The 22,749-nt window shown below is 37.1% G+C and overlaps 1 protein-coding gene across 2 annotated transcripts in view; it reads left to right on the top strand.

The window, feature by feature from the left end:
* LOC150085967 (uncharacterized) overlaps window positions 1-22,749 on the top strand; it is a 229,765-nt gene that overhangs the window by 136,412 nt on the left and 70,604 nt on the right. For both annotated transcript variants that reach the window (XM_090374316.1, XM_090374317.1), the window contains exon 14: window positions 17,532-17,575. In XM_090374316.1, coding sequence (XP_090230442.1) covers window positions 17,532-17,575 — 44 coding nt within the window. The remainder of the gene's footprint in view (window positions 1-17,531; window positions 17,576-22,749) is intronic.

Raw genomic sequence — 22,749 nt, forward strand, 5'->3', positions numbered from 1 at the left:
TAATAGCTTATAATAATATTACATTGATTTATGTGGTCTGATCAAAAAGTTCAAAGACTTTAATGTTTTTACAAAAAATTGAGATATACTAACATTTTTATTAGTGTTCCCCTTCAAAATAGTTTCCTTGATGATACATATATGCAATGCAAATGATCTACTGCTTCTGGTCATATTGCTGGATATCTTCATCTGCAAGCCAATGCTACATTGTTGGATTGATGGAATGTCATCAAATCTCTGTCCTTTCAGATAATTTGAGTTTGGAGAGGAGAAAAAATTTATATCGGGCAAATCAGGTTATTGTGGTAGGTTGGGTACTACAGGAATTTTTTTTTTTTTTTTTTTTGGCCAAAAATTCTTAGTGGAAAGTGTGCAGTGTGTGCGCAAGAGCATTGTCATGGTTGACAATGCTCTTATGCATTGTCGACCATGACTTTCAAACAGCTGCTGTGATATTCACCTACTTTTTACCCCGGTTCAGACCAGAACCTCTGCATAATAGGCTGTTTACCATCTGGCTATTCTGAACAAATTCATAATAAACTCAGAATATCAAAGAAATCAAACAATGTTGGTTTTTACATTTGGCTGAATTGTGCTTTTTTTTTTTTTTTTTTTTTTTTAAGGATCAGTTTGGGGTCATACCCGTACATTCGTGTACTATTGTCACCAGTAACAATGTACAGTAATTGATGAAATTAAGGTCCATGTCTACCCTTCATTTTCAGCTCCTTGCCTCATTCAACAATATTAGAACAATTTTTTCCAATGCTCAAGGTTTTCAGTCAAAATCATTTAACATTATCCAGAGGAAGTACCCAGTTCATCAGCAATTTCTCAGACTGCCAATCACTAATCAGAACAGATTTTTTCATGCACTTCAGGAACCATCTTCTTGAAATTGAAGGTCATCCTTGTTTGTCATCTTTAACAGATTCTTGGTTGTTTTTGAAAATGTTTTATCTATTAATAAATGACTGCTTAACTTAAACATGTATTACTAAATGTAGTTCTTACCATTTGGGAGATTTCTGCTCTATTTTTTTGCATTTTTCACATAAAACTTAATACACAGATGTTCCACTTTTCTGTCCATTACAGTTAATGACAGATGCCTAAGATACATCTGATCTTCTGTATGATGTTATTATTCTATTCATTGATTAAAATGGGAAGTGACTATGTATAAGTAAGTGTGAAAGCATCAATAATACATAGCCAAATCTGAATGAACAGAATATTAGCAAAGCGGCATCGTTTTAAGTTATATCTCATATTGTGAACCTTCACAATGAGTTGCCATGATATTATTATTATTAGCCATGTGGTGCAAGGAAACCTGAGGCTTATGCTGCACCAGCCAAAAAAAAAAAATTTCCCTTTTACCCTGAGAGAGAGAGAGAGAGAGAGAGAGAGAGAGGTAGAAAGGAATCACCAAGGAAGAGAAGAATTTTTTGGTGGTCACGGACTTGAACCCCGGTCTAATCAAGAAGCGTGTGCTACGCACTGCTGCTCCTTCCCACCTGGTTACGGAGGTGCTCTGTGAGTTTGGATTTTAAGTTTTAGAATTTGAAAATTTCTAAGTGAGCATTTCTGTGCCCTTTTATTTAAAGGAACTTGTACTTTTTGTATTCAAATTGAAAGAGAGCATTTCTATGCCCTTTGCACTTGGTTATCTTGCAGATTTATTAACACTGTCGTAAATATTGTATAAAGTTAGACTTTGCCAAATTTTTCCAGAGCATTTTAATTGTATATAATTCTTTTATTGTGTACTTACTAATATGATTGTGGTGTTGAAGATGTCTTTAACGGGATCAGATCTGGATCAGATTGCAGAACATGACCAGTAGATAATGTCTGCATCGCAATTTATGGAAAGTGTAAGTGAACTAGCAGAAGAGAAAGTGGCAGATATTACAGAAGAAATCTTACAATCATGTGAGGAAGCTTTGACTCAATCAAGTAAAAAGAAGTCTAAGAAGAGAAAGAAAAAGAAAGATGATAGCAAAGGGAAATTAGCATTAGTAGAGGCATATGATGCAAGCTTATGAAAGCAAGCTTATGCAGCATCAGCCAAAAAAAAAAAAAAAACCCTTTCACTTCACCCCTCCGTTCGTTCGAAATACCTGTCCATCTGAGCCTTAAATTTATTTAGGCTATCAACTTCCACAGCAAGGGATGGAAGTCTGTTCCACCAAACAACTACCCGCTGGCTAAAGGCAAATTTCCGCACATCTATCCTACATCTGTCTTTCCTCAATTTGAATTTATGCCCTCAGGTGATTATTCTGAGCAAGAGGCAGTATCCCATCAGCATTGAGCATGCTCAAACCATTCAAGGCTTTATACACCTCTATCAGATCACCTCGCCGGTGCCTAGTCTCCAGACACTGTAATTTGCAAAACTTAAGCCTTTCTTCGTAAGAGCAACCCTTCGTTCCGTTCACTAACCTTGTTGCCCTTCTCTGTACTCGTTCCAGCAGCTCTACATCCTTCTTGAAATGAGGCCTTCAAACCTGTATACAGTACTCAAGGTGCGGCCTGACCATTGCCTTATACAAGGGAATAATCACCTCCCTATCCCAGCTAGAAAAATTCCTGTATATCATTGATAAGACACCATGAGCTACTCTTGTAGCCCGTCTGCACTGCTCAGAGAACTTCATATCTGCCTGCACAATTACCCCCAGGTCCTTTTCATTCTCTACCACTGTCAGTGTAGTACCACAGAGTTGATACGTTGCTGTTTCTCATATGTAGTACTTTACATTTGTCGATGTTAAACTTCATTTGCCACCTCAGCCCATCTGCTCGACATTTCCATATCCTGTGGCAGCAGCATAGCTTCAGTAGCATCCTTAACAACCCTGCCAACCTTTGTATCGTCTGCAAACTTGGACATTAAGCTTGATATACCATCATCAATATTATTTATAAATACAGAAAACAACAATAGACCCAACACTGAACCCTGAGGGACTCCACTAATAACATTAGTCCACGATGAGCAGTGTCCATTAATTACCACTCTCTGTCTTCTGCCACTCAACCATTCCTTTATCCATTGCAATAATTTGCCACCAATGCCACACTGCTCCAATTTGTGCAGCAGTTTTCCATGTGCAACAGTATCAAAAGCCTTTCTAAAATCCAAATATATAATATCAGAGTTATTCCCTGCATCCAATTCTTTTGTGACTACATCATAGTATCCAATCAAATTGGTCAGGCAAGAAAAATCATGCTGTGTCTGAGCTATAACTGAATTCTTGTCAAGATGATCCTGCAGTGCTTCTTTAACCAGTGCTTCCATTAATTTTCCTGGAACAGAAGTTAAACTCACAGGTCTATAATTACTTGTGTCAGCCTTTGATCCTCCTTTGTGAATTGGGGTTACATTTGCACATCTCCAGTCTGTGGGTACCTCCCTACTTATTGCACTACTTTGAATAAGTAACGCTTCACCTGAGGAGAAGAGTAATGTTACTTATTCTTAGATGGATACCACCACCCAGACGGCACCATTTCAGGGCTATTTTGCCCTTCTTCGGTGGGTGGGTGGGTATGGGATATCTCCCTCTCACCTAAACAAAGAAGGGACTAGGGTCCTTCCCCCAAGTGTTTTTTTTTTTTTTTTTAAATAATGATGCCAAATGAGCAAATTTAAGGCTATTTTCATATTACAAAAGTATAAATAGTATTGCAAATTGGATAAATTTTACAGAAATTTAATTTAATGAGTATTATTTATTTAAGAGGGGCATTTGAAACGTTCTTGGCTTGAGTATGAAAAGGTAGTGTACAGTGTTAAAAATTTCTGTACTTAAGTATAACAGTTCAAATAGTAATTCACCAAGTTTCATGCAGCTTCGGTAACATATTTTTGTTTAATTACAGTTCCTGAAGCCAAAGTTGAGTAAATGAGGAAAGACGGACAAAATCAGTGACTGTGCAGTCATCCAATAGTTGGGAAAAAAAGGGACTAATGCCAAAGGCAATTCATGAGGATAAGGTAACAACATTGGGGAAGATGCCCCCTTCCTAATCCATGATTAAGAAGTGGGCAGCGGAATTTAAACGAGGGAGGGAGAGCCTGGTCCGGTCCATCACTCCAGAAGTTGTTGATAGTCTGCATGATCTCGTGATGAATGATTGACGAGTGACAGTTTGGTATATTGCTTGTGTTTTGGCACATCTCATCTGAACATATGCACTACATAATAACAGAAGTTATTACTATGAAAAAGGTGTCAGCACAAAGGGTCCCAAAGTTGTTGACAGCAGATAAAAAAAAACACAAGAGTTGTCAAACTGTGTGCGTGCGTGTGCGCTCGTGCAATCATGTATCAGGGTAGCTCCTAAGCCTATCTCCACCTTAGTTCTCTGTTATGGTGCAGAACATCTGCATGACAGGCCTGAAAAAGTGTGTTTGGGTGATAGTGTAATGTGTGTTCTGTTGTTAGTGCCAGGCCACTTTGCCACCTGGGAGCAACACCCATGCAACTGCTGCCCAGCTCCCATCCCCAGCATGAGGAACCGAGCCTGGGTCTGTTATCACTGTACTGTGCTATTTAGCACTATAATCCCACACTTGCCGGAGATGGTGCAATACCGACAGGTGCCAGCAAAAAACAATTCTGTACCCAGGATGCTCACTCCTGGCTACCAGGGAAAAAAAAAAAAAAAAACACTAGTGGTAAAGGACCTTCAGTTAGGTCTTCAAGACCTGATTTTCGTTAAGCCCTGATCTAGTACGGGTCAAAGTTATTAATCTATATTCACATTGTTTACACTAGTAAACATCAATGCAACAGATTTTGTACATCAATTTCTTGAGTACAGAGTATTTTCAATGTCTTGCCTCTTCTTAGCAAAGTTCAGTTTATACATGATATAGTATGAGTCACAGTCTTGTTTAACAAGTCTTGAAAAATGTAGATTATAAGTCTTGTGGTTTATTGTTATGCTTGTACACTTGGTCCAGGTTCAGAGAAACAAGATAGCCACAACAATTATTCCTTATATTTAAGCATTTACAAGTTGCAAATTCTCGATAAGAATTTTATTTATGAGTTTCTTAGCAAAACGGGCCAAAAGTTCAAAATAGACACTATTTAGTATAAGAATCACAGTCCAGTTGTACAGTTCCTAAAAACCAAGATAAAAGTCCTGTAGGTTATTGTTAAGCTTGTACACAGTTGTTGTCCAAGTTCAGAAAAGAAAATATCCGTGTCGCTTGTTCTACATAATTTTAACATTTATTAGCTGGAAATTCTTTGTGTGGGTAGAAGTGTACACACATGCGATTCTTTTCTTCCTTATATTAATCTTCTAATTGCAGACAAAATAGAGTAATGGTCTCATTTTCTTGTAGCTCCAGTATTTCTGTATCTATAGATCTATCCTTAGATGGTGGTGTTTAAAAACAGTTACAGGGCAGTTTAAATCCAAAGACTGCATTTGTTCCATTTATAATACAGTAAAAATTCAGATTTGAGTTGTGGTTGAGTTGTCCAGTCTGCTGTCATATTTATGGAGATATTATGTGTTTTTGTAGTTCCTGAAATTACCACCAGGTGCAGATATAATAATTGTATAAATTAAGTTAAATACTTTCTAATTTTCAAATATGAACCAAAATAACCAATATTAAAGGAGATACAACACTGTAAAGTAAGGCTGGAAAAAAAAAAAAAAAAAAAAGCCCAAAGTAGCTGATTTCTATTATCTTCTGTATGAAATGAAAGATGTCAAAATTTGAATTCCATGCACACAAATAACCCAAATGAGTGAATTTTCAATTTACATTTTATAAAATACTCTAAGTTACATGTAAAACCCAGGGAGGCTAATCTTCAAAGAAATAATTTTAAAAATATAAATAATGTGGTTAATTTAGTCCACCTTAGTTGCATTCTTTTAGTGAAGAATGCCTTAGAATATTTCTGTAAGGCTGTAAAATGATTAGCAGTTTCTACAAGTAAGCCAACACTATCTTCTGTGAGGTTTGGAACTGAATACAAGAGTTCAGATTGATCGTGGGCATATTGTGGGCAATGAAACAACACATGGTCCCATGTTTCAGTCCCACCACAAGAGCAGTATGGGTCCAGTTCCAGACCCTACTCATAAAGCTTTGACCTCAGGAATCAATGTCCCAAGAGCTGGTAAGATGTGGCGTCCTCTGTAGCCAGGTGGGCAGGGGCAGCAGCGCATTGCACACGCTTCTTGATTAGACCGGGGATCAAGCCCATGACCACCAGATACTGTGGAATGACCACCGCATATCCCTGGGGCAATATGGCCTTAGTTGCTAATGCTCCTAAAAACCAAATAACAAACAAGCTTGTAAGATGTCATGGTTAGTGTAAACCAAAAAAAAATTTCAGTATAGGAACTCCCTGACTTACGTAATACTCAATATACAGAAATTTGACTTTACGTAAATTTTTGCCGGCCAGTACAAACTTAAAAAAATCGTGGAAATGTATTTTGCATCCCATAGGAATAAATTGAGCTATCGTGAAAATATCGTAATGTGAACCCAATAACTCATTGGTTTTTTTTTTTTGTAATTCGTTCCAAGTCCTTGGAAGTTGAAAATTTTGCTATATTACTAAGCTATTTATTTCTTCAAAGGGTCATATTTATAATGTAAATTGCACTACCCTTTCATTGCTATCATATGTCCCCTTTATAAGAATCAATTTTGAATGCCTTTGTGATATTTTTCTAAAGCACATTTCTGGAGGTCATGACCATAAAACAATAAAGTCAATTTGCACTTTCCAGTTTATTGGGCTTTTCTGTTATTGCATCTAATTATAAATGGGTAGTAAACTTGATCTTATTGCATTTGTGATAATACTGATAACACTAGTTTACAAATTTAAGTTTGTTCACTGAGGTTTGAATTTCAATAGCTCCTACTGCCGAAATATGTTGCTATGATTTCAAATATGACTTAGATTTTTTTCTATCACATCCAGATACATCACAATTTAAGAAATAAAAAAGTATTGTTTTTTACCAAAGTATATAACTTTATTGTATTTAGTAATGACAAATTGATAGGATTACATTTTAAAAAATACATAAATACTAACAAGTATTAATAAAAATTCTGAAACTTTCATTAATCAGACCTTCGTCTCTTTATTTGAATAGAACATTTAATCGTTTTTTTTTTTTTTTTTTTTTATGTGAACCCCAAACACAAGAGGTATTAGAACCTATAGTACTTAGTACCGTGCTTGGGTTGGAGGTTGAGAAGACGAAAGAAGATATTTGTTGACATTGGACTTGAACTTCTGTAGATTATAATTTTTAGGAAATACGTATGAAGGAAGGTTGTTCCAGAAAACGGCAGTTGAATGAATGAATGAGGAAGATGAAAAGTTGGTTCTGTGGGTTTGAAGTTGGACAATAAATGGATGTTGGCTGGTGGCGGCACATGTTCGGACTGTTCTGAAAGAGAGAGTGGGAATTATAGAAGCCAATTCAGAAGAACAGTGCCCATGGAAGTATCTGTAGAAGAGGCATGCAGCAGAAACAGTACGTCTATGAGAAAGCGAGTGGAGAGACTCTGTTAGAGATGAATCATTAATTAACCTAACTGCCCTCTTCTGAATGGAATCAAGAAGCCTGAGAGAGGTTTTACAGGCACCACCCCAGATGTGGGAACAATATTCCATGGCAGGGCAGATTTGCGATTTGCATCTGTACAGAGAAATAAAGTGGGCCAGTAAATCAGATTTTCTTATAATGGGGGGATTTCAATTTCCCAAATATTGACTGGAATTTGTGGGTTGGTCACTCACACACTAGCAAGGCTTTTGCGGATTTATTGGATGATTGTTTTTTACGGTACCATGTTCAAGAGGCAACCAGAGGGAGTAATACTCTTGATCAGATTATCAGTGGTGATCATGTATTAAAAATAGGCGGATAAAAGAATCACTTGGTGGCAGTGATCACAGTGTGCTGATGTGGAATTTACTCAAAGAGGTAACTACTGCCAAGGGTAAAGGGAAGGGTTTTGCTTTCGCAAAGGTGACTATGGTGCGCTATGACAGTTTTTAAATGCTATACAGTGGGACTAACTGATGATGTTACCAACAGCAAATTCTAAATGGGAAGCATTCAAAGAATTAATCTTGGAAGTTACTAGGCTTTTCGTATCAACAAAGCAATATTAGTCAAGGTTTAGGCCTAAATGGATGTCAGATGAACTAATGAGACATGGCAGAGAAGAAAAATGCATGAGATGCATATCAATTAACAGGTGACACAGAAGCTTATAAGCTGGTCTGTAATCAAGTGACAAAGGAGGTTGGGTATTCAAAGGCAGATTACAAGAAATCTTTGGCAAAGGATGCAAAATAAAATAGCAAAGAATTCTTTACTTATGTATCTAGAATGAAGGGGATGAATCAGATTGGTGCACTTGATATCGATGGTTAAACTGTTGATGATCCTGCTCATGTACTGAATGAGTATTTTGCATGAACATTGACACATGAGAAGTTATTCAGGGAGGGGAATAACAGAGGTGTATTAAACTCTGGCAATGAGCTAAATGATTTTGTAATAACTGAGAGCAAAGTGGAGCAGAAATTGTTGAAAAGAAACATAAGAAAGGCACCTGGGGTGGATGGGATCTATCCAGGTATATTAAAGGAGGCAGCAGAGGAAGTAAGAAAACCCTTAGCCATAATTATGAGAGCTCCCTTGGACTCAGGGGAGAGGTACCCATGGACTGGAAATGTGCAAATGTGGCCCCAATCCGCAAAGGAGGATCAAAGGGAGACAGGTAATTACAGAGTTAGTTTAACTTCTGTTCCAGGGGAAATTAATGGAGGCACTGGTTAAAGAAGCATTGCAGGATCATCTAGACAAGACTGCAGTTATAGTTGAGATGCAGCATGGGTTTGTTAAGGGGAAGTCTTGTCTAACAAATTTGATTGGATACTTTGATGTGGTCACAAAGGAACTGGGTGCAAAGAATAATTTTGATATCATATACTTTGATCTTAGGAAGGCTTTTGATACTGTTGCACATAGAAGGCTACTGTACAAATTGGAGCATCGTGGCATTAAGGGCAAGTTGCTGCTAAGGATAAAGGAATGGTTGGGTGGGAGGAGCCAGAGAGTGATCAATGGACAGTGCTCTTCGTGGACTAATGTTATTCATGTTGTTCACCAGGGTTCAATGTTGGGTCTATTGTTTTCTGTATTTATTAATGATATTGATGAAAGTATATCAGGCTTAATGTCTACGTTTGCAGACGATATGAAGGTTTGCAGGGTTGTTAATGACACTAATGACAGTAGTCTACTGCCACAGGATCTAGTGATGGGCTGAGATGTGGCAACTGAAGTTTAACATTGACAAATGTAAAGTACTGCATATTGGTAGCAGCAACCCCAGAGTAACATATCAACTGTGTGCTACTACACTCAGGGTGCTAGAGAATGAAAAGGACCTTGGGGCAATTGTGCAGTCACTTATGAAGTTTTCTGAGCAGTGCAGATGGTCTGCAAGAGTAGCTCATGGTGTCTTGTCAATGATATATGGGAATTTTTCTAGCAGGTATAAGGAGGTGATTATCCCTTTTGTATAAGGCAATGGTCATGCCACACCTTGAGTACTGTACTGTATACAGGTCTGGAGACCTCATTTTAAGAAGGATGTAGAGCTGCTGTAACTAGTACGGAGAAGGGCAACAAGATTGGCAAGAGGAATGAATGGTTGCTCTTACGAGGAAAGGCTTAAATTTTTGCTAATTACAGTGTCTGTAGACTAGACATCTGCGAGGTCATCTGATTGAGGTGTATAAGGGCTTGAATGGTTTGAGCAAGCTCAGTGCTGATGGGATTCTTCTTTTCCAGAATAATTGCCTGAGGGGACATGAATTCAAATTGAGGAAAAACAGTTGTAGAATAGATGTACGTAAATATTCATTTAGCCAGCAGTGGTTGATTGCTGGAACTCGTCCATCTGTCATTTTTGAAGTTGACAGCTTAAATAAATTCAAGGCAGAAATTGACAAACATTTGGAGCGTATGGATGGGTGAAATGGGAAAGTTTTTTTTTTTTATTTTCTTTTTGCTGATGCTGTATAAGCTTGCTGTATTGCATCATATGCCTCTACTAATGCTAATGCCAGAGTTAACATATATGTTCAAAGTGTTATAGAGATGGGCATCCATGTTATAATGTCTTTTTTTCACCATATTAAGTCTATGGAGAAAATTTCTACAAAAATCAATGACAATAAAGAATTTTAAAACAGTCATAACAAGGCAACCCCCTCATCTAAACAGACAAAACTGACATCAAACCACTCACCACCAATTCATAGAAACATGGTGACACCTTTTAGAGATGGGGGTGGCCTAAATATATCCAAAAATAGCAATCTTTGAGGAGCACAGATTCCAAGAACACAAAGCCAAATGGGCGACACTTGCAATTATAACTGTCAAACCAGGTGAACATTTGAATTGTTTTCAAGCGGGTCCAGCAAATTTCTTTGAAGGTTTGCAACCGTGAATGAGACGTGGGTCCATCACCTTTCACCCAGGCACAAAGGAGCAGTCCAAACAGTGGAAACACAGCCCTTCTCCCCTCCAAAGATAGGTGTCAATTCCTTCTTCTGACAAGGTGATGACATCAGTTTTTGGGAATGTTGAGAAATGTTTGATAGTATATTAGTATATTACCTTCAGAAAAGCCATACAATTACAGGGCTTATTATGTAGACCATGTGGGGCTTTTACATGAATACATCAGAGACAAGCGTTAAGAAAACTCTGCAAAGGAGTCTTTTTCCACCAGGACAACATACCTTCTCACAAGTTTCTCATTGCCATGACTGCACAGCAAGTGCAGCTCTTGTATCATATGCCTCTATTAATGCTAAAAAAAAATGCTAATGCTAATAATTGCTGCAGTGGATGCATTCCTGGAGGCCCAAGAGAAAATTTTATTTGCAACTGGAATCAACACAGTGCAGCATTGGTGGTAAAAGTGTATTGACTCCAAAGGGGACTTTTAAAAGTGATTTGACATTACCAGACTCCTCAAATAAACTCTTCATGCTCAGGTCACTAATTTTTGAAATCCGTCTCGTATTATTTTACAAAACAAATTTTATAAATGTTTCCACAATAAAAGCCGGCTGTTAAAATTGAAATGGAGAGACTTCTAAATAATGTTATTGAAGATAATATCCAGTGCACAGTTCCATTAAGTTAAATATTATTAAATAAAAGCAATTAGCCTATATCACCTAAAAAAAAAAAAAAAAAAATGTGGAACCGTTTAAAGCTAGTAAGGGCTGGTTTGATAGATTTGAAATTCAGGGAGAAGCTGTAAGTTCAGATTAAGGAGCCTAAACTTTCAAAAAAGAACTTCACCTTCAAAAAAGAATTATTGAAGAGAGGTGTTATACTTCTCAAGTTTTTAACATAGATGAAACAGGATTTTTTGGAAACGAATGCCTAAAAGAAGTTTCATATTGAAAGAAAAAAAAAAACATGCCAGGCTTCAAAGCGGTGAAGGATCGGTTGACTTTACTGTTGAGTGGTAATGCTGTGGGGATTTTAAAGTAAAACCCCTTTTAGTTTACTAGGAAGGGGGCCAAAGTACAACCCAAAATCAACCAAAAATATGAAAACTCGACAACCCAGGGCCATCGGATTAATAGATTCATGAATTTAATTGGCATTTTAAGTTTAATTTTGATACTTAATGTAGTTACTTACCACATAATTATATATGTATGTAACAGAGAATATTTTATATGTTCAGATTTTTAATATCAGATACTTTGACCGACATTTTGTGTCTTTTCACTACCGTTTATTATTTGTGAGTTGTGGTGGTATAGACCGTGACTCACAAATACATATGTTACATTATGGGAATATGATGCTTGCTTAGCGCTCTGTTTTTCCAGAACAAATTATCAGCGTTAAGCAGGGATCACCTGTACTCTTAACTTCGTCTTTACTGATTTTCATTTCTATGTGCTGTTGGTACTATCAGAAACTCCAGCAAACACAATCAATTTAAACCTATTTTTTTAGCATATGTTAAAATTAAAATGCTATACTCACCAGTATTTTATTTCTCCTTTACAGTGGGATTAACACTAGCAACTTTCTTTGTTTTTTGATGAACATGAATTTTTGTTCAATAGAAAGAATCATTTTCTTTTTTAACATGTGGATGCAAATTGAAAATTCAGAGGAAGATGTTCATGTTAATTATATAATAGCAAAACTGAAGGATTACTAAAATTTGACTACAATGAGCTAGTAGGGATTAAAGTTTATGAAAAAATTAAAGGACCTTATCTACAGGAACATTACAAAATGCAAACAAACCACACCTACAATGGGTTTTATATATTTGCATTAATGTCCGTCTTCTGTGAGCCCTAAAGACCCTAATTATTCATACTCCTACTTTGCTGAGTAATATCAGAAGTGGGGTTGTGGACAAGCATATTCCCAGTGCCTATTTGTTTGATGTACTGAAAATCATTTTGTATTTAGCACTTGTCAGAATTTAATTATACACGATTAGGAGTTACTGAATTCATACTATACTGTGTGCACATGACTAAAAAGGTCTTTACCCATTAGATAAATAGGGAAGATAGATTTAATTCTGTAAAGAAAGCTTGATTAATTAAAAGAAGTTAATTAATATTTTGTATTTTATGTAAATGAGAAATTTAGAAAATTTATTGAAATGTTTATATTAATCTATTTTTATTGTGTGTTATGTTGTTAATTTTCCATCCATTGGAGAAATTGAATATGCTTGGCAGAGTACCAGCCAGCTATCTTACTTGGGCAAGAGGCAGACTCTGGTTTCACTCATTTCTGACTGATATATTACTCATAATAAAAGTTTTACATTTCAGTAGTAGTAGGGGCAAATGATGTAAAAAAAAAAAACTACACAAAGTGATAATCACCTCGCTATTCCTGCTAGCAAAGTTCCTGTATATCATTGACAAAACCCTATGAGCTGTTCTGGCAGCATGTCTGCACTGCTCAGAGAATTTCATATCTGACTGCACAGTTACCTCCAGATCTTTTTCATTTTCCACTACCCTGAGTGTAGTACCACACAGTTGATAAGTTACTCTGGGATTGTTGCTAACCATATGTAGTAGCAGTACCTTGCATTTGTCAATGTTAAACTTCAACTGCCATTTCTCAGCCCATTGACCCAATTTTCCTAGATCTTGTTGCAGTAGCTTACCCTGATGACTGTTGTTAGCCTCTCTGGTAACCTTTGTATCAACTGCTAACTTAGACATTAAGCTTGATATACCTTCATCAGTATCATTAATAAATATTGATAACAACAATGGGTCCAGCACAGAACCCTGGAGGACTCCACTAATAACAGTACACAAAGAGCAGTGCCCATTGATAACCATGCTTTGTCTTCTTCCACTTAACCATCCCTTTATCCATATCAGTAACTTGCCCTTAATGCCACATTGCTCCAGTTTGTACATCAGTCTTTTATGTTGGTATTACGTTTGATACTGTTGTTTGCAACAGTATCAAAACCCTTCCTGAAAATCAAGTATATGATGCCAAAATTATTTTGTGCATCGGGTTCACTACATCACAGTAACCTATCAAATTGGTTAAACAAAAATGTCCCTTAACAAATCCGTGCATTGACCACAGTATAATTCATTCCTGTTCAGATGGCCCTGCATTAGTTCTTTAACCAGCGACTCCAGTATTTTCCTTGAAACAGATGTTAAGCTAACAGGTCTATAATTATTCATGTCACATTTTGATCCACCTTTATTAATTGGAGATACATCTGCACATCTCCAGTCCATAAGGAACTCTCGTGAATCCAAGGTTGCTCTCATAATTATGGCTAAAGGCTTGCTTACTTCCTTTGCTGCCTCTTAATGATTGGATAGATCTCATCCACCCCAGGTGCCTTTTTTATGTTCAGCTTCAACTATTTCTCTTCCACTTTCCTTTCAGGTATCGTGTCATTTAGTTTCCCATTGGAGTTTGATAAACATCTGGCATCCCCTCCTCTAAAGAATTCCTCATGTATGAATGTAGATGCAAAATACCTATTCAGTTTGTCAGCAACCTGAGCAGTGTCATCAACAGTTAACCCATTGACTTCAAGTTGCCCAGTGTGATTCAGTCACTTCTACTGTTAATATAAGCATAGCTATCTTTGCTGCTATTCTTTGCATTCTCTACCAAGACTTCTTATAATCCATCTTAGCTTGCCTAACCTCCATTTTGACTTGATTACAGACTAATTTATATGCATCTCATTCACTTTTCTTCTCTGCCTTGAGTCTGAATAGAGTTCATCTGACATCCATTTAGGTCTAAGCCTTGAACAGTATTTCTTCATTGGTATGAGAAGCCTAGTAGCTTCCATGATTACTTCCCTGAATGCTTCCCATTTAGCATTTGCTGTTGGTCCCCTGTAAAGAATTTAAAAACTGTCTGAGGCCACTGCATTCACCCTTACGAAAGCAAAAGCCTTTCCCTTTACTCTTGACAGTAATTATGTCTTTAATTAAATTCCACATTGGTACACTGCGATCGCTGCCACCCAGTGGGTCTTTTACCTGCATATCCTTAATGCATGAAGAATCATTGCTGATTACCAGATCAAGAGTATTGCTTCCTCTTGTTGCCTCTCTGACATGCTGCTGTAGAAAACAGTCATCCAAGAAATTTATAAAAGTGTTAGTATTGTGTGAGTGACCACCCACAAATTCCAGTCAACATCAGGAAAATTAAAATCCCTCATTATAAGACATTCTGATTTACTGGCCCACTGTATTTCTCTGTATAGCTGTTTGGTATACTCATCATAGTCATTAGGCCTATAACACACTCGTAGTCTCAATTTTGTCTCAACTTTCCATATTCAAGTTTGACATCACTTTTGTCTGAGTGATACCATTTCTCTGCTATCCCTACAATGTCTGCATTTGATGACCTAATCAGTACTTCAAATTCGTCAAGCTTATTTAGTGTTCCTGGCATTAGTGTATATGCAAGTATACATGCACATGCTCCTAATCTTATTACCCTTACACAGCCCATGTACTCACTTGTTCTATGATGACCCACAGCAGGGCCTGAAATCCCTAACATCTTGCTTTTTAGGCTGCTGCATTTTCCAGTAGAAGTAGTGCAAGAATCACCTTCACCTCTGTCTGCTGCTCTAGTTAATCTATTATTCTGAGTATCCCCCCCCTAACCAGCAGTTTTCTGACCTTTATCACTGCTTTGATAGTATCAGCAAATATTCTTGCACCCCTTCTAGTTAAATGTATCCTATCTCTGTCTCTCCTGTTAACAAACACTGACCATGCTGAGAAAAATTCTACCTCACAAGCCTTGCACATTCTCTTCAGTGCCAAATTGATTGACAAAGCGCTCATCATATACTCCCTCCTGTTGTGTCTGGGCAGAATTGCAGACACTTTCAAATTCAATCCTAGCTCTATCATTAGTGCCAATGTGTACAATAATATCATCTTTTGTCCCATAAAAGATATCTGCTCTACAAACATCATCTACTTTTGCTGCTGGCAGACAAACCCTGGTCCTATTCCATCTATCCTTCTTGCAGAATATATTTTCCGTTTCCCTGTAGATCAGTAGATCCTATTGTCACCTGAATTACATATAACAAGATTTAGAATCCAAAATGAAATGTTCAAAAATGTATATATATATATGTAGATAGAACAAAATTTTTGAAAAATGCTGCAGGAATTGTATCTTTTATTTATGTCATGCAGGGTATTAGTTGTTTTTTCATTTAGACCCTGAAGAGTGTAGTATATAGATTCAAATTGAGGAGAAAAGATGTGCATAAGTTTGCCTTCAGTCAGCAGGTGGTTGATTGTTGGAACAAACTTCCATCTGTTGCTATAGAAGTGGGTGATTTGAATAATTCAAGGAAGAACCAGGCAAATTCTTAAAAGGTATGGATGGGTGAAGTGTGTAGTTTTTTTTCTTATTTTGGATGATGCTTTCTTGTATCATTTTCTGCTACTAATACTGATACTAATTGACAGAAAATATTAAAAAAAGGAAGTTGGTAGCCAGTCAAAAGAGGGGGAAAAAATCAATAAAACAAAAGCTGAAAAGAAAAATAAAAAGAATAGAGCTAAAAAGAAAAATAATTGGATCAGATGTATCAAATGTTAAAAATGGCAATTTGTGGGAAAGGAAACATTAGAATTAGTTATTGATTATGATGTATTAAAATAATGAATAAATATTATTTTTCTTAATAAATATTAAAATTTATTTAAAAAGTGTAACACTTCTCCTGCATTTACTGTTTTTTTTTTTTTTTTTTTTTTGTTCCAAAAATGTTTGCTGTGTGACTAAGTCATGGTTATATGCAAATATACCAATAAATTATATTTAATTACAACTTGATTGAATGAACAAATTAAAAAGGATAAAATTGATTAAAAATGGATCAGTATTGGAACCACTCTCATGTTTCTTAACAACACTGATGTTCCTTGTGGGGAAGATGGCAAAGTTTGCTGATGATTTAAAGGTAGGAACGGTAGTTAAAAACCAGGACCCGGCTATTTTGCTTCAAAACAACTTAGAATTGTTTTCACAGGTGGTCTTAGTTCTTTAAGGCTTCTAAATGTAAGTATTTTTTTGCACTAAGGAACAGAAATCCAGTAGTTAAACTAGGGAAACTGGAGTTAAAAATGGTTTAGGATTGAAGAGACTTATGTGTTGTAGTTCAGTCACACTTAAATTTTGAATGCATTGTAAGCAAGTGGCTTGGAAAGCAGTGTCCTCTCTGTGATATATACATATAAGACTTAACAAGTGGTGAAAATATCCTATTGCCTCTTTATATAAGACAGTGCTAAGGCCACATGTAGAATATTGTGTTCAGGTCTGGAGACCATACAAAGAAAGACATATATCTTCTAGAAAGGATTCAAAGAAGGCCAACCAAATTGGTTAGGGGGTGCTAACCAATGTTCATGTGAAGAATGGCTTAGAAGGTGCAGACAGAAAAACTGGCAACTAAACATCTTAGAGAAAACCTGATCAGCTTATATAAAGGAATCGGTAAAATGAACAAGGGAGGTATATTTTCATTAATAGAAGACAAATTGAACAAATTTGTCTGTGAGGGCACAAATACAAAAGTTTGGAGTAACAGAAGGCTAGATACTATGAAGTTTACTTTTGGGCAGTGTGTTATAAATAACTGGAATGAATTGCCTGTGACAGTGTTCAAGATGGAGAGAGTTTAGTAAATTTCAAAGTGGAATCACATAGATACTGTTTTTGGTGGTGGGAGAATATATGAGTGATAGGGTTTTTTTTTTTTTTTTTGGCAAACAGAAATAGTCCACTTCCTTTCTTCAGTCATTTAGACATATATTACTAATATTAAAAACAGATTTGACTTTTCTACTTAACTTTTTTTCTTTTTTTAATAGCTGCATGGAGAAGTCCTGTAAAGGTTTCAGAAGATACATGGAAGGTAGGCATTATTAAATAATGTTTATTCTGTAACATGCAGTATCATTTAGAATAGCATTAATTTCTTATGAGTGATTAATTTAGTTTTGCACAAAAGCAACTGCTATCATCATGAAGGCAACTGAGTCTTAATAAGGCTCCTGGTCTTGATGGATATATACCCAGTTATTTTGAGGGAGGCAGCAAGCAAGTGCATTAAACCATTAACATTAATTATGAGTTCATCTCTGGACTCAGGAGAAATTCTCTTGAATTGCCAGTGTATTGCCAATACATAAATACAGTTTTAAGAGTGAATTGGGTGACTACCAACTAGTTAGTTTGACATCAATGGTAAGAAAATCATGCAGTCCATAATCAAGAGTGCAGTACTGGTTCATTTAGATAGAAATGAAATTCTAAGGAAACATATGGTTTTGTGTGTGTTTGTAAAAAGAATATCGGGCTTAACCAACGTGGTAGGCTGTTTTGATAAATTTGCTCAGAAACTGGATGTAGGAAACAATTTTAGGAAACATTGCACCCACATTGGCGCCTCCGTAGCCAGGTGGGCAGGAGCAGCAGTGCATAGCACATGCTTCTTGATTAGACCAGGGTTCGAGCCTGTGACCACCAAATACGGAGGATGCGGAAAGGTCAGGGAATGACCACCGCATATCCCTGGAGCAATATGACCTTAGTTGCTCATGCTCCTAAAAACCAAATAACAACAATAGCACTCACTGCAACATTTTGGAATCACAGGAAAAAAAATCCTTAGGCTTTTTTTTTTTTTTATGAAAATCCCAAACATGAGAGGTATTAGAACCTATAGTACTTAGTACCCTGCATGGGCGGAAGGTTGAGAAGATGAAAGAAGATACTTGTTGACATTAGACTTGAACTTCTGTAGATTGTAATTTGCAGAAAATATTTACGAAGGAGGGTTGTTCCAGAAAACAGAATTTGAATGAATAAATGAGGAAGAAGAAGAAAGTTGGTTCTGTGAGTTTGAAGTTGGACAGTAAAAAAATGTTGACTGGTTGCAGCACGTGTTTGGACTGCTTTGGACGAGAGAGTGGGAATTATAGAAGTCAATTCAGAAGAAAAGTGCCAATGGAAGTATCAATAAAAAAGGGATGCAGCAAAACAGGATGTCTATGAGACAGAGAGTGGAGAGACTGTTAAGGATGAGTCTTTAATTAACCTAACTGCCCCCTTTTGAATAGAATTTATAAGCCTGAGAGAGATTTTGGAGGCACCACCCCCAGATGTGGGAACAATATTCCATAGTAGGACAGATTTGCAGTTTGTACGGAATGAATAGCTGTTTGGAAGAAAAGTAATGCTGAGAGTGAAAGAGAAAACCTAGTTTTTTAGATGCAGAGGAAGCGATATTTGTAATGTTCTTATGACAAGAGAGAGATTAGAAGTCAGGGTAATCCCCAAAAGAGATATATCAACTTGCCTAGAAATCGGAGTGTCACCAAAGATGAGCATAGGAGCAGAAGAATCCTGTTTGCAAGACAGGACTGAGTTTTAGAAGGATTGAAATCAACTAAGTTGTCTTAGCCCCACTGTAGAATTACCTGGAGATCAGCATTGACAGAATTGGTAGTGGATATTTGAGAAGTTGAAGCTGTTCTTTGCAGGATACGGTTTCTCATACTGGAAGGTGGAATTCAATGTGCTATCATCAGCAAAACTGTGGATAGGATTTCTTGTCAATGAAAAGTCATCAATATACAAGAGATAAAAGGTGGGAGAAAGAACTGAACCCTAGGGAATACCAGCATTAGTGGAGTTAGAAGACAGCCATCTTCCCTCACCTGTAGTGCATGGTTAGAGGGAAAACTTAATATCCAATTACAAAAAAACAGGTGACAAATCATATTATGGAAGCTTACTTAGAAGACCTTTGTGTCAGACACGATCAAAAGCCTTTGAAATGTCAACAGTTGCTTGAGTTTCACCAAATTTGTCCATAAATGGGTAACATAAGCCAGAATATCACCACTGACGGAATCCATACTGGCGATTGTTGCTGATCAGTTGGAAGGATTTCTAGATAGTTTATGAGTTGATAGTTAATTCATTTCTCCATTACTTTAGAAAGACTAGAAGTAAGAGCAGTGGGACGATAATTGGATGGGAGGAATTTGTCACCCTTTTTAGGAACTGGCTGGATATGAGCAAATTTCCAAGCAAAAGTAAAAACATTTGGAATAAAAAAGAGAAAAAAGGCAACACAACAGGAGTAAGTTCAGGAGCACAGGTTTTGAGAACAAGTGGAGAAATACCATCAGGACCTGAAGCTTTCTTATCATCAAGATTGTTTAAACTCTTCTGACATTTTTTTGGTGGAAGACCACATGAGGCATTAAATGGAGTGTACTAAGAATGGTGGGAGGTAGTTTACCAAGATCATCATAAATACCCAAGTTGGAAGAAAAATAGGATGCTGGCAGTTTTATCTTTTGCTGAAATGGCGATAGAATCATCTGGTTTTGATAGAGATGGGCAAAAGTTGCAACCAGTAGCTTTGGCAAGAGACCAGAATGCTTGACTACCATTTGGACAAGAAGCAAATTTTCTACTCTTAGCCTGTTCGAAATAGGCTTCAGAGCAAAGCTTGCAATAACCGATTTACAATTGTTGCAAGCTTTGCTCTGGAGACTAGGCAGAAAATGAACCTGGAGATTTGGATTCAAGCCAATTACAATATGCAGATGCTCTCCTCTAGAACAGCCTTAGCACATTTATTGGAAAACCAAGGTTATAAGTGGAAATAGACATCATTGAGATCGGAACTGAGACCACGTATATTTGTGAAATGAACAGGGAAGTGTTTAGGAGGTTTAGATCTTTTCACAGATAATTTTGTTCTGTTAGCTTGACAATTCATATTTTATTCAGTAGAAAGAAAAGGTGGGGAGGACATGGCGCGTATTACGTAATGAATTTTTTGGATATGGCAAGAATATACCCAGATCCTTGACATAAAGTAGCCTTGACAATGCCCATGCATATACACTACTCTAATTCCTTCCAGTCACTATCTGGCATAGTAGAGGCAGCAAAATTAAACACAAGCTGATCTGGAAGCCTCCTAGAGAGTTACTAGTAGGTTGGGTCTAGTGGATTATCTAGCGGCCAGCCTGTGAACACCGTTTCAAAGCTGTACTCTTGAAATCTATGGACGATTGGATTTCACCATGATGTCCATCGTAACCTCAAAAGACATCATTCCCATTGCATGATGGAAGAGATGGGAGTGAGGTTGTCAGAGCTTTGCTCTGGAGACTAAACATGTGCTCCACCTCTTCAAGCCTCCAAAAAGCAAAGTGGTGGTATTGCATTGGTTGATGAGAGTCATCTACTACCTAGTTTTGCCTGATAACATTGAGGGGCAGCATTCGTCTGTGTGGTGTGGGCACCAAACCTCGACCCCTGCTTATATTGATTTGCATCTGGGTGGTTGTTGTTTGTTTGTTATTTGGTTTTTAGGAGCATTAGCAACTAAGGCCATATTGCTCCAAGGATATGCGGTGTTCATTCCCTGACCTTTCCGCATCCTCCGTATTTGGTAGTCACAGGCTCGAACCCTGGTCTAATCAAGAAGAGTGTGCTATGCACTGCTGCTGCTGCTCCTGCACACCTGGCTACGGAGGTGCCGGCATCTGGTGGTTGCCTCCAGTATGCTAATTTCCGTATTTCAGGACTTGCTCATGGGGTGTATACCCGGGGTTACTAACAGTCCCCCCATCATGAAGGTGCAAGCAGACGATTTGGCTGTCACAGATTGACTGGACTTTGCTGAAATTAGGTCCTTCACTTGAATGTCACCTGAATACCAGTTCCATCAGCATTTTAGACTCCCAGATAGCAAGTCCAGTTTGGCATACCCAAAAGAATGTCTGTGACAGACTCAAGGATCAGTTGCAGCTTGGCTGCAGGATAAAAGGCAGAGTTTTAATTGATGGTTACTCTTCAAATCAGTGTAAGAAGTGGAGTTCCCCAAGGATCGGTACTGAGACCATTGTTATTTTTGATTTTTTTTAAATGACACTGACAAAGGGATGCTGTGTACAAAAAGTTGGATAATATAAAGATTGGTAGAGTGGTTAATAATCAATGTGTTTTCAGGACAACTTCATGAAACACAAAGTTCTCTGAGCAGCGTAAACAGGCAGCAAGGAAAGCCCATGGTGTCCTATTGATGATTAATTGCATATTTGCTTGTAGAGACAGAGGTGTCATATATTGCCACTGTATAAGGACTTAGAGAGAGAGAGAGAGAGAGAGAGAGAGAGAGAGAGAGAGAGAGAGAGAGAGAGAGGCCTGATTGAGGTTTATAAGGCTCTGAGAGGTGTTAGTAAAGTGAATGAAGGCAGAATTTTCACTGTTACAAAGAATTCCAGAACTATGGACCATATTCAAATAATGAGGGTAGGGGTTTAGGTTGTATTGCATGATTTCCTTTTAGCCAGTGTATTGTTGATTACTGGAATAAGTTGCCTCCATGGGTGGTTGAGGTTGCCAGCATGTAGAGATTCAGAGGTCAGTTAAATCTATTCAACTCCCTCCTATGTGACGAGGGAGATGATTAGATTTTTTTTTTTTTTTTTTGTTGGTGCAGCAAAAGCCTCAGACTTCTTTAGCTACTCTCTCAATACTTAAGTCTAATTTTGCATATTATCTCTAAATTGGTGTTCTTAAAAGTAGGTGTGCAATTTGAAAATTAATATATGTGGTGTCTTTCTAAGAATTAAGTTCAAATAAACATCTTGCCAGTGAAAAGAAAACAAGTTTATTTGCAAGTTACAGATAGAGAGAAATGTTTAGAATTTTTGGAACATAGAACAATTCCAGTTACTAAACTGTGTTGACTACACTGCATTTCCTGTGGAATTCTTTCATCAGACTAAAGATCGTGATGTCTGCATTAAATTAAGGACTAAATGTGAATTGAAAAGGATAACAGTGATAATACCATATAGAATTATGAAAATTAAAAATATTTTAGACCTTATATTGTTTGAATGATATTGCAGAAGTTTGCAATTATTAAATTTTATCTTTAAATAGAAACATTAACACAGAAGGTACTAACTACATGAGATAGAAGATTACTAGCTAGTACTGCTCATTTCCATGCTTGCAGTCTTGTGTTTTTGTTGTTGCATCATTGCTTTA

Source organism: Mastigoproctus giganteus, chromosome 5, assembly GCF_048544385.1.
Source record: "Mastigoproctus giganteus isolate SK-2022 chromosome 5, ASM4854438v1, whole genome shotgun sequence".
Taxonomy (NCBI): domain Eukaryota; kingdom Metazoa; phylum Arthropoda; class Arachnida; order Uropygi; family Thelyphonidae; genus Mastigoproctus; species Mastigoproctus giganteus.